This window comes from Dunckerocampus dactyliophorus, chromosome 2 (genome assembly GCF_027744805.1).
Source record: "Dunckerocampus dactyliophorus isolate RoL2022-P2 chromosome 2, RoL_Ddac_1.1, whole genome shotgun sequence".
NCBI lineage: Eukaryota > Metazoa > Chordata > Actinopteri > Syngnathiformes > Syngnathidae > Dunckerocampus > Dunckerocampus dactyliophorus.
Genome location: NC_072820.1, coordinates 39,048,858 through 39,062,320, shown reverse-complemented (window position 1 = coordinate 39,062,320; position 13,463 = coordinate 39,048,858). Strand labels below are relative to the sequence as shown.

Genomic DNA, 13,463 nt, shown 5'->3' with positions numbered 1-13,463 from the left:
AAGGCCGAAGTTCATACCAACAAAACGCTTTTTCACCTATCTGAGATTAAATATGAGAAGCATTTTTTTTCTTGAAATATATCCATCCATCCATCCATGTTCTGTGCCGCTTATCCTCGTTAGGGTCGCGGGGGCATGCTGGAGCCTATCCCAGCTGACTTTGGGCAAGAGGCGGGGTACACCCTCGACTGGTCGCCAGCCAATCGCAGGGTACTTGAAATATATATGAGTTCTTTAGCATATCTACATGTTGGTTTGCAAAATATCAAAGTGGCACTTGCATATTTACTTTTTCACTATGTGACTCTCGCTGGAAAACGTTTGGACACCCCCGTTTGATACTATATAACTTAACTTTTTTTTATGACAATTCAAAAAATTACATTGAACTATTTAAACAGGAGGGGGCCAGGAAAGAAAAGCAAAATACCAGAGTTTCCCTTGGAGAACAACAGCGTTGACAGGTGTGGGGGAGAGTAGATTTAACATTGTTTTTGATGTTTAGGCAGCCTGTTTACTATATGACAGCTGGCGAATGCAAACAGAAATCTGGCAGATATTCAAGCTATACTTTGATTTAAATGTCATACACTCTTTTTATGAATAAAAAGCCTCCTGGACACTTCCAAACCTTCGCATATCACAGTAAAAAATATACAAACACGTCGCCCATCGGCCATTGATTTACTTTCGCACTTGGAGCGAGGTAAAGAAACTGCACCTGCAAGTGAACGCTGACACAAAATGCCTAAGGTTATGCATGTGAAAAACCATTTCACTGACGCTCGCAATGCATCCATTCATCTTCTCACAAACAAGAAAACATCAGAGCGACTATAAATAATTGTTTATGCACAATCCTTACACACATTTAATCAGCAGAAGCTAAATGACCCATTTGTGTTTATTGTTTTTATTAGCGCCTCACATTAATGGCTTCCTGCAATACTACTTCCTCCTGCCTGGAGCTGCTCATTCTACACATTTAATGAAGTCATCAACAGCAATTATAATCCAGTAGCTCAAGCAAGCAGGATTTAAGCCAGTGTTGCTATTTAATAGGCCACAAGCTCTACTTCCGCACAATCACTCCCAACACAATATGTGCATTGACTTTTAGGGTCTTGCTTTTCTACTTCTGCCACCCGTCGCCTGGGAGCACTTTATGCTAAGTTAATTTACCCAAATATATCCACGGCATGCATGGCCCCGCTTATTCAACATCGACAACTTTGTTAATGGAAACTTGCTGATCCATAAACGCTCACGCCGCTGCAGACGTTTGCTGGGGGGCAGCTCACACACACACACACACACACATACACACACAAAGCCAGATCGATGAGGGGCGTTCGCAAAGGAAGTATAAGGTGTGTTTAATTAGAATAGCATCAGGGGTTTGTTTGAGGAAGGGGGAGGCAGTGTACCCCCTCCTATTTAAATAGGGTCACATCTAGGCCTCACCTTGCAAGTGTTCCGCTATATTAAATGCCACTCATGTTAAGTGTGTTCTCTGTGATGTAGTCAACACATAATATAAAGGTTACATTGAAAAATGTCCCTTCAGCTGCACACAAGTATGATTGATCTCCCCCGTGCAAGAAATATATGTTTGCCAGACTTGTTTTTTGTTGTTTTTTTTCATTAACGGGAGCTGCATACAATAATAATATGATCAGGAACGAGCGGATTAGAATTTAAGTGTCAGTCAATCAGGATTTCCAAAGGTCATCGACAAAGAAGGAAATTAGCGGGTAGGCGAGCGCCGTGGTAACAGGCCTCCGTCACATCCTGGTGCACTCTACATGCTAATTTTTAGCAGCCTTTGTGCTTAGAGGTGGGAGGATCGATCCAAATATGGATATTATGGATACCAGGGTTGTAGCGGTATCGGATTGATATTTTTCAGTTCCCTCCTATGTTTATTTTCACTCTGTTTTTGTTGTGTTGCTCAAATATGCTGTTATATTTATATATTGCTACCCTGTTTACAGTCTTAGGGAATAAGTTGTTGGACACAACCGATTTGAGTCAGCCAATTGTAGTCATTGCTTTTGTTTACTTATTTTGCACTTGTAATTTTCATCTAACAATTTTATGTAATAAAAGGGAATACTATAAGAAAATGAAGTAATTTATTTATTTTTTTAAATGACTTTTCAATTTGTATTTATTCGTATTTATTTTATTTGTGCTTTATTATTATGTTGTTGATATTGTTACATTGTTTTATATTGTTGTATTAAATACTACACACCAGAAGCACAGTGTTCCCTCGCTCTGTCGCAGTTCACTTTTTGCGGATTTGCTGTTTTTTTTGGTTCAATTTTAGTGCTTTTTTGTTTTTACTGCATATGACTGCTGTTACAGTCCAAGCATGGCCCTTTAAGAAGAATTGCATTGTGGGAAGTTGAGTGTCTCTCTTTTCCCTCTCCGTCTGTCTGCACCAATTATCTTCTGTGTCCTGATTGGCTGGAGACCATTGTCAATCAATCTCCTTCGTACTGCCTTGTAGTGCCTCCTGTGTCATCACTAGCTTGCTAGCTTGCAATCTTTGTATGTTTGCAAGTTTCTCCCCGACAAAAACCACAATGTCGACTAAATGTTCTGCGCCCAAAAGGCAGAGGAGGATGCTAACTTCTGGACATGCTGAAGGAACATAGACATTACGCTGCTGTAGTGCGCCATGACGGAATGAATGAATCTTCGGTTGGAGGAGGAGTACTGCAGCAATATGTTTTAACAAGAATACAAAAACGCTACAGTACAGCGGAACGGCGCCAGGACCAAAAGGCACGTCCAGACGAGTAAAATACTAGTGAGTCGCTTAATAATTTCTTGTGTCCAACCTAGTAGATCATTAAAATTCAAACAAAGGTTAGAATTTTTTTTACCTTGTTTAAACAAGAGAGAAATGTGAGAAAATGTTAATGCCTGTCTGAGAAAAGTATAAAGTTTACATGGTGAGGGGTCATGCAGCCTTAAAACATATATAATCATATTTTAAAAATTAAGTTGGCTACTTCGTGGATTTCACTTATTGGCTATTTTGGGAACCTATCCGCCACGATAAACGAGGGAACACTATACATTATATTCATGTACAAATACGTTTGTTGATACAAATATTTGCCTACCTATTATCTTTGTCCTGTGTTTCATTCCGATTAGAATCATGATGAACAAATTAAAGGCAAAAATCTCAAAATCATTCAAAGTTTGTGATCTTGATATCGGCCATAATACTGGGCTGGCCCAGTATTTACAGTGCAGTGGGACCTCGGTTAGCTTCCGCCCAGGTTAGCGTGTTTTTCGGTAAATGTCCAGAATTTACACAGTTTTGCCTCGGTTTGCTTGCATTCTCCGGTTAGCGTTCAATATGGTGCACGTCTTGTCGTGTTCTTAATACACTGCGTGAGTCTAACTGTGTTCTTAACGTATTTTTTTCAATCACAAAACATCTTTCCTTGTTAGCATCCTATTAGCTAGTTAAATAAAATGGCAAGCGGAAGTTACGTCACCCGACTATGATGTCATCTGTTTTGACTATCAAAAATGTTAACACAAAACACGTTTCTATATTTTTACAATTCTAGTTTTACATGCATAAAACAATTCTAAACGCATAGAAATGGTGAATGAAAGGGACACATGAACATTTCAGGTTACTTTTACTTTCAGGTTGTGACCGTCCCAAACAGACACAATGTGGCAGCGAGATCAACCACCACCACCACCTTCAGCCACGTCAAGAATCATGTCTTCAATGAAGGTAAAAGTAACCTTAAATGTTCATTTATCCAATTCATCTATAATTTATACCTATTTATATGCATATAAAATTGTTTTATGCATGTAAAGCTATAACTGATAAACTACAACTACTGTGTTTGTGTTAACATTTGTGGCTTTCTGCGACGGGTTAATTGGAATTACAGTATTTCTTACGGGGAAATTTGATTCGGTTAACATCCATTTTGGTTAGAGTCGCATCTTCTGGAACAAATTAATGATGCTTACCAAGGTTCCATGTGCTTGGTGTTGAATTGATACCAAACTTGGTGTGCTTGCTGTATTGTTTACTTTTACACAATAAACATAATTTGGTCATAAAAAAATCTGAGGAGCCACTCGGGAGCTGAAAGAGCCGGCTCTTTTTAGTGAACGGAGCCAAAGGAATTTCCATCACTAAGAGACAACTGGGAAGTGCACTTGAATGCCTGTAGAAGTTCCGAGTCACAAACTCAAACATCACCAAGACAAAGAAATGTGATATCAATGGAAAATGTCAATTAAAGATGATATTAATGAGTATGTATTGGTGAAAACAGGTGTTCATATATGTTGCTATTTCCTCTCCATGTCAAGTTATTTTGGTAAAATGTGAAAAGAAATAAATGTTGTTAGCATATTTACTAGTTTTTAGCAAATTTGAATTGACTCAAACCCTGATAATGTTAAACCACTTGCTTATTGAAGTCGTCATCCATATTATTTTTGTTTAATTCGGACTAGAGTGGGAGTGGGAGCGTCACCGACAGCTGTTCAAAAATGACATTAAAATATCTACTATGAAATATTTTTATCATTTTCACTTGCTACCCAACAATTAGTAAACTGGTTAAACACACAGGAAGTGAACAAACTATCAGAATTGGAGAAGGGGTGTGCATAAATAAACTCCTTCTTCCTTCTTTTCAGACAAGTTGAAATGTGCAAGTGTAAACATACAGTGGTGTGAAAAGGTGTTTGCCCCCTTCTTATTGTTTTGCATGTCTGTCACACTTTAAATGTTTCAGATCACCAAACAAATTTAAATATTCGTCAATGACAACACAACTGAACACCAAATGCAGTTTTTAAATGAAACTTTTTATTATTAAGGGAGAAAAAAAAATCCAAACCTAAGTGGCCCTTTGTGAAAAAGTGCTTGCCCTCCTGTTAAAACATAACTTAACTGAGATTAATTGAGATCCATCAGTCTGGAAAAGGTTATAAAGCCATTTCTAAAGCTTTGGGGTTCCAGTGAACCACAGAGAGAGCCATTATCCACAAATGGCGAAAACATGGAACAGTGGTGAACCTTCCCAGAAGTGGCCAGCCAACCAAAATTTCCCCAAGAGCGCAGCGACGACTCATCCAAGAGGTCACAAAAGACCCCACAACAACATCCAAAGAACTGCAGGCCTCAATTGCTTCAATTAAGGTCAGTGTTCATGACTCCACCATAAGAAAGACTTTGGCCAAAAAACGGCCTGCATGGCAGAGTTCCAAGTTGAAAACCACTTCTGAATGAAAAGAACATTAGGGCTTGTCTCAGTTTTGCCAGAAAACATCTTGATGTTCCCCAAGACTTTTGGGAAAATAATGAGACAAAAGTTGAACTTTTTGGAAGGTCTGTGTCCCATTACATCTGGCGTAAAAGTCACGCTGCAATTCGGAAAAAGAACATCATACCAACAGTAAAATATGGTGGTGGTAGTGTGACGGTCTTGGACTGTTTTGCTGCTCCAGGACCTGGAAGACTTGCTGTGATAATTGGAACCATGAATTCTGCTGTCTACCAAAAAATCCTGAAGGAGAATGTCCGGCCATCTGTTCGTGACCTCACCCTGAAACCAACTTGGGTTCTGCAGCAGGACAATGATCCAAAACACACCAGCAAGTCCACCTCTGAATGGCTGAGGTAAAACAAAACAAAGACTTTGGAGTGGCCTAGTCAAAGTCCTGACCTAAATCCTATTGAGATGCTGAAGCATGACCTTAAAAGTTCATGTTGGAAAACCCTCCAATGTGGCTGAATTACAACAATTCTGCAAAGATGAATGGGCCAAAATTCCTCCACAGCACTCCACAACACTTTTTCACACAGGGCCATGTAGGTTTGGATTTTTTTTCTCCCTTAATAATAAACAGTTTCATTTAAAAACTGCATTTTGTGTTTAGTTGTGTTGTTATTGACTAATATTTAAATTTGTTTGAGTGTGACAAACATGCAAAAAAAAAAAAAGAAATCAGGAAGGAGGCAAACACTTTTTCACACCACTGTATATGTACACACACAGTATGTGTGTACTCAATACACAGATTATTTTTGAGAATGAATTTGACTGTAGTCATTGTTTCTGTGCAAGCGTGTTTTGAAATGTTGTTCAAAAAACATGTTTTAAATAAGTAGCCTAGGCTTTCATGCAAAATGCAACCCACTGTAATTAGTTGGAAACTAGATCACTTTTAATACTACTACTTGATTTTATCACAAAAAAATATTTTTCTAAAAGTAATATTACCTTCGCTGGAAAATGTGGAAAATTGAAAAATATAACCCCTACAAATGATGTGCTATGCCAACACGTTTTCAAAATCCCTAAATAATTATAATTGTATTTAGAATAATTATGTATATTGATATTTGATCATAAATGTGTATCATGATAATACACCATTTTAATGATCAGATACATTTGTTTCTATATTTTTGTATGATTTCCTATTAAATCCTGGTGCAGCTCCATATTAGACTCTAAAATAAGTTTGAGGTGTTAACAACACTCTCAGTGCCATTTACTTTCAAACAAATCAATGTATTATTATCATGATTATTTTTGGGTGGGCGTGTCGTTCATGTGCTGCCATTAATTAAATTGAGCAATCTCTCTATTGTCACTTGCTTTTATGAATGAAGTTCATTTTGTACTGCAGAGGAAGCGGGGACACTTGTCATCAGTTAACCATAGTAGAAGATTTAAATAAGAAACATTGCAAGAAAATGGATTGTGCGATCGTTGGCTTTAACTTGTGATCGGTGAACATTTTCATGCTTGTCTGTTGGACTTTGTGTCAGCATAAGACAAAAACTGACGAAATAAAATCGATTATGTTAGAATGAAACTGTACTTTGGTCAAAGGGAAGGTGACAAAGTTTGGATTTAGGTTTATGCAGTGGATGCAATCATGTATTTGGGCTGTTATATTTATATATATGAATGTAAATGAACACCTTTATAGTCTGTGCTCTCCGCTGTATTACGTTAGAGTGACAATATGAATTCCGTTATATTTTCTTCCGTGTTCAATCCACACTGTTCCTGACTATTTAGATTTTTCTTACATTTTCAAGTGTCTTTGGACAGCTTCACCAAAATGTTTCTCCTTAGAGAGTCCAGAAGTGCAGGTTGAGATGTTGTGGCTCCGCAACATGAATGGGTGGTCCTGTGGGGCCTATGTGCATGGAGCCTACGTGGGAGGATCTGATCCCAAGCATGGGCGGGTCTGGGGTAGACAGGATGTAGTCAATGCTGAACTTGATCTCGGACTCTGGTTTCCCCCGGACGGGGTTCTGGACGAGCGGTGGGCACGGCCGTGACCTCTGCGGGTTTAAAGGGCAAAGGGCGGAGTCGGCTTCAGGGTGGCGGGGTGCGGGTGTGCTGTGCCGCTTGCTGGGGTTCTCCGCGGGCTCGAAAGTAGGAGCTTCTCCTGATTCGCGGAGGCCGATTTTCATGTTCCGCCTGCGCCTGCGCCGCCGGAAGTTGCCATTTTCAAAGAGGTCAAGCATGGATTCACAGCCGGTGGCAAAAGTCCAGAAGTTTCCTTTCCCCTTCTCATTCCCTTCTGTTCTGGGAACCTGCGGGAGAGCAGCAGCATACTTGTCATCGTCCTAAATGAAATATAACATGCTAATTGTGTCCTGTGTGTGGGTCCACCTTAATGAAGCAGCTGTTGAGTGATAGGTTATGTCTGATGGAGTTCTGCCAGGCTCTCTGGTTGGAACGGTAGTAAGGGAACCTCCTCATGATGAACTCATAGATGCCTGACAGAGTCACCCTCTGCTCGGGACTCTGCTGGATCGCCATGGCGATCAGGGCGATGTAGCTGACACACACATACTGTACATTTCACACAGCACATATAGGCAACACACAGGTGGAGCTAATAATAATAACAATACACCATAAAAGTTACTTGATTTCAAGAGTTTTCAAAAACTTTTGGTAGTTCATGTCCTGTTTAGAGCATGAACCTCTACTTTACAATACTGAACTTTTTGACAGTTTTTCACATTTTATGAGAATTTGGGTTTTTTATTAGATTTATTATTATTGATAAAAAAAAATAGCAAAAGATTTCCTAATAGCTTAGTTTTTTGTTTTATTTTACTATTTTTCCTAATTTACTGAAATGCACATGTATCTGTGATGAAGGTTCTTCCTCCTTTTTGTCCTGATCATTTAAAAAATGACACACTTTATTCTTAATTATATACTTATCTGCTATTACGTATGTGTAGTATTGCATCTATGTCAATAATATCCATTAATACATTAAATCATCATATTTGAATGAGAATGACCCCATCAAATTAAATAATTTGTTGTATTTTATTTTATTATTTTCTTGATAAAAAAAAAAAAAAAAAAAATATATATATATATATATATATATATATATATAGTCGCTACATGCATATTAACATGTTTATTGCTGCATAAACAGTATAAGAGCGCACACAACCCGGTTGGTTGGTTATGTTAAAATATACAGTATACTGTATATATATATACAGTATACTATATATATATATATATATATATATATATATATATGTGTGTGTGTGTATATATATATATATATATAAGTGTATATATATATGTATATATACACATATATATATATATATACACACATTCAGTTGGTTTCCTTATATTACAGTTACTTTCTTAATTAAGCATAAATAATGGGTAAAATGCAAAATGGTCTTTAAAAAAGCACATATATATATATATATATACAGTATATATATAGTATACAATGTGTGTGTGTGTGTGTGTGTGCATATAGCATATACACACATGTACAAACAAATACATGTACATGTTTATTATTATTATGATTTCATTATAATTATTATTATAATTTGTAAAGATTTTTTTAAGATTATAGAAATAAATGCTTAAAAAATAAGCAAATAGAAAGAACTATTTTAATTTAGTGAAAGTATTTATTATATTTTTTATTTACTCAAGGCATCCTCACAACAAGACATTTAAAATATAAAAGGGTATATCTATTGTCTAACTTACTGTAAAATTATCATACCTTATAATAAGAGATAATAATATATTTAATATAATGATATATCATGGTATATATCAATATATAAATATATATATTAGTGACGACAATCATAATGAATAAAAAAATACAATAAAACCCAAGCTAATGTAATAATAATCTTGTATAGTTCTATATTTTATATACTATAAATATATTGCCGCACAAAATAAAAAAAAGTTAGTGGCATTGCCGCCATTGTTGCATAATCCATGAACTACAGTATGTCCAGATAACGATGGTATAATCAAATAGTAGATACAGTATTTAATTGAAAAACAATGTGAGCAATTAGTAAAACAGACAAAAGTACACTAACACGAGGAGTACCAGAAGAGAACTTTTACTTGTTACTTGCAATAGAACAGAAAAGAGGAAGTTCTTAAGTTCTTACCTGTAAGCGGGTCTGCACATCTTCTTCTCCTGGTCTGTGCTACAAGAAGCGTATCCATCGCCGTCATAGTTGAAGCAGTTGAAGGGGTAGTGAGAGGTGTCAAACATACTGTATCTACACTTACACTTCTTGTATGATCGCCGCCCCAAAAAATGTGTGTGTGTGTGTGTGTGTCTCCAGCAGCAACACTTTCTTCTTCTTGTCCCGCTTCTCTGCTCAGCCAGCTGTCGCCCACTGGGAGCTCTCCTAGTGACGACGTCCTCCTCCTGCAGACCCCCACCCCACCACTCCCACCAACCTTCAATACTCTCATCCACCTCCCCCTCATCCTCCTCCTTGTCACTCTCCAGGAATGTCTGCTGCCTCACCTCCACCTCTTAAACACCAAAAACATCTTTGTGTTATAGGTGACAAAGCAAATTAGTGTACTATCTAACAATATATCTCATTAAAAATGAATTCAGGCCAGAAATGGTCGCACTTGGGATACCCCTGCTATCTACAAAAGTATTGAGACACATCTCTTTATTCCTTCCTTCCCTTGGAGTTTTCATTTTAATCTAACAAAACATTCGGACACTTCAATGCCTTCAGTATTGTAGGAAGGGAATTCATTCATGCTTGGATGAGTATGGTGTGGAAGAACTTGACAGAGCCCTGACATCAACCCCATCAAACATGTTGGGGATGAAATGAGATGAGATGTTTTAGCAGTGTTCTAGAAAGGCCATAGTAATCTATGAGGACCCGTCTCACAGTAGCGGCCTGCTTATCTGTGAAGAAAGAAAAGCGCTCGTGTTGGCCAGCACGGTTCTGGGTGGTCCACTGGTCTTGAATGCTGCTTTTATGTTTTATTTTGCTTCTTTTTATAGCGTTATCGCTGATGCTCTGCTTTAAACTGCTAAGCCCAAACCAACAAACAAACCCTTTTAGCATCTTTGTTTTCCTTTTAAACTCTTTAGTGTGTGTGTATGCGTGTGCGTATGTGCGAGTGTGTGTGTGCGTCCACTCTGGCAGACATTTAGTCAACAACGGGAAGCTTTGGAGATGCTATCTGTAATGTTCTGTAATGACCATAAATTGTTTCCGTGTCCATACTGAAACAGTGGGGGTGAGTATTTTTGAGGGACTCTTAACAGAGCAATTGGAGGTGTCCCGTGAGGCGACCGAGGCAGGGAAAACACCCTGAGGTCTGCAAGGGTCTCTGTGTGTGGCCCCTTCACAGACGTTAAGCTTTTGTCCTGGACAGAAATACTGGGACTTGAGAGCTGCAAAGCTTTATGCACATTAATTGAAAACAATTCTAATTGAAAATAATTAAAAACAATTAAAATCTAAATAATACAATTGAAATGAATGACACCAAATACTGTAAATATATCATTTATAGGGGACCTATTATGTTTTTCCTCTTTTCTGACCTATAAATGTTATTACAATGTTGTATTCTTGTGTTCTGCATGCTGTGTTTTTTTTAACACCGAGTTCCATTGACGTCAATGCAAACCGGACTTCCTTATATGGGCATGCCCAGCACCCCCGCTCTGCTTTGCTCCGTTCACGGTGTTAGCACATCAAGCTCCCAAGCTCCCAGGAAGTGTTTGTTCAGGTGTGCATAAACAGGCAAGCGTCACACAGAAGTGGTTGGAGTTGCTGCAAGAAAAAAATATGCTCATCTGTCAACGGCATTTCACACGGGACTGTTTTGTGAACATGGGCCAATATGAAGCCGGACTATCCTCCAAACTGTTGCTGAAGTCCGACGCCTTTTCAACGTTACTTGGTCGTGTTGACGAGTCAGAAGAGCAAGCTGTAAGTAACAATTGATCAGTGTTTATTTTGTGTATGTAATCGGATGAAAGGGGTTCGGCAGCTGTCCGGAAGTCTTCGGGAGCGCTTGGGAGTGTAACCAATCACAGCGGTGTGGGCTCGGTGGGGGGTGTACCTGGAGGAGGGCCGGGGGTGGAGTAAATCACAGAGACCGTTTGGACAGGAGGCAGGGAACACTGCAGGAAGAGGTGCGGAGTCTGGAAGATCTACAAAGCTTTCTGTGTGTGTTAGCGTGTGTAGCTGCTCTATAGGAGTACAGAACTCAATACAAAGGCCCGAAAATTAGTATAATAGTTCCCCTTTAAATATTAAATCATTGATTAAAATGTAAAATAATTATATAAAATAGTAATAATATAAAATAATTATGGTGAAAGAGTTTAGCAATTGATTATTCCATACCCAACATATTTATTTAATGTCAACTTATATTACATTTAATGACCTTTATATTTTTAATGGATTTTTATAATATTTAATTGTGAATTTAATACACTTTTAAAATATTTTAATTAATGATTTATTATTTTACTATCAATTTATTTGGAATTGTATTTCATTTTGTACAAATAAACACTCCATAACAGTGCAGTTACACTCGGCCGCAACCAACAAACACATCGATAAACATATTGTTAAATTATTACCTGTGTGAATAGAGGGACATTTTCAGTAAATTTCCATGGGATGTTTAGCTCAGGAAATTCGGAATATTATATTGTCATTTATTTTTTATTAATTAAATAAAATAAGGCCACACGGTGGCCTAGTGGATGATTGAATGATGGCATTCATGATCAATGATTACATTTTAAAAATATAGCTACAGTATAGGGCCTTGTGGTTAGCATGTTGACCACGCAGTCATGAGATCAGGAAGATCTGGGTTTGTATCTCCGTTTGGGCATCTCTGTGTGGAGTTTGTATGTTCCCCCCGTGCGTGTGTGGGTTTTCTCCGGGTACTCCTCTCCGGGTAGGATCCGAGTTGTTGACTTTTCCTGCCTCAGTTTGTCAGTTTTTGCCAATGAGACGTGGGGTTGAGGTAAGATCTGATAAGCGTCGTCTTGGCTTGTTCCCATGACGATGCTTCCTCTGGCGTCCCGTCTGCGGTTGTCTGCAGCCATTAGTTGTCCTCTGGTCGCTCTCTGATGGTTGTTGTATGCCCCGCCTCCTCCATTCATGTATGCATTGATGTAAAGCAGTAAACCAGTAGCTTTTTCAGGAAGCCCTCAGCATGGAAAGGTTATGAAAACACAACAGTACTTTGAGAACATGTGACTGCGCCTCACCCCCACTGCCTGACCAAAATTGTCCAAATTAGTCTGAGTTATGTTGGGTGCTGCAGATTAAACTTCCAAAAAAGGCCTGCTGTGTGCAAATTAGTTTGATAATCTGATACATTAAAGCGTTTCAAACATGCAAAAAAAAAAAGAAATCAGGAAGGGGCAAACACCTTTTTCACACCACTGTATATACAGTATTGATCATCTACAGCAGGGGACCCCAACCACTGGTCCGCGGCCCAGTACCGGTCCATGGTTGGGGCCGGGCCGTACCAGACCGCGGTCCACTTTCAGGTACAATGATAAATAAAAAAATACACTTGTAAATAACTTTTTATGTAAATGCTTATCAATTTCCGAAATATGGGCCATTATCGTATTTAAAAAATAATATACAGTTACAAATCCCATAGTTTTGGAATTTATATGTTGTTTGTTGCAAGCGGCGACCCGTCCCACTTTTTTTGACGGTCCCTGAACGCACCATGGTGCGTGTGCTAACTTTATCTCATGCCGCACAGATGGACTACTACTGTATTTTTTACCGTTTTTTTTCACCTCATATTTGGTGTCAAATGCTGATACTATGTGGGAATGCATAAAGGTACGTTTTGATGACTTATTGAGTGCTAATGTGCACATTTGTCTCAAGTTAATTCATGCTAACGCACTGCTTTTTACCACACACGTCAAACAGCGATGCAATCATCTCTCTGGAAAACAAACCCTAGGCTTGAACTGGTGGATGGTGGGTCTGCATTCATTTTGTACTTTTAATTTGATGTTGGCCATGTCTTCTTTTACACAATACATGATAAATTAGATCGCTATAATGTACGAACTCC

At 38.3% G+C, this 13,463-nt stretch overlaps 1 protein-coding gene across 1 annotated transcript; it reads right to left on the bottom strand.

Moving 5' to 3' along the window:
• Nucleotides 1–791: 791 nt before the first annotated feature.
• On the bottom strand, nt 792–9,726 carry foxl3 (forkhead box L3). The gene is made up of 3 exons (XM_054756313.1): nt 9,506–9,726; nt 7,704–7,872; nt 792–7,624 (listed from the first exon to the last, which is right to left on the bottom strand). The coding sequence occupies exons 1-3, from the start codon at nt 9,610–9,612 to the stop codon at nt 7,154–7,156; spliced, it is 747 nt and encodes a 248-aa protein (XP_054612288.1). The 5' UTR covers nt 9,613–9,726; the 3' UTR covers nt 792–7,153.
• Nucleotides 9,727–13,463: the final 3,737 nt, after the last annotated feature.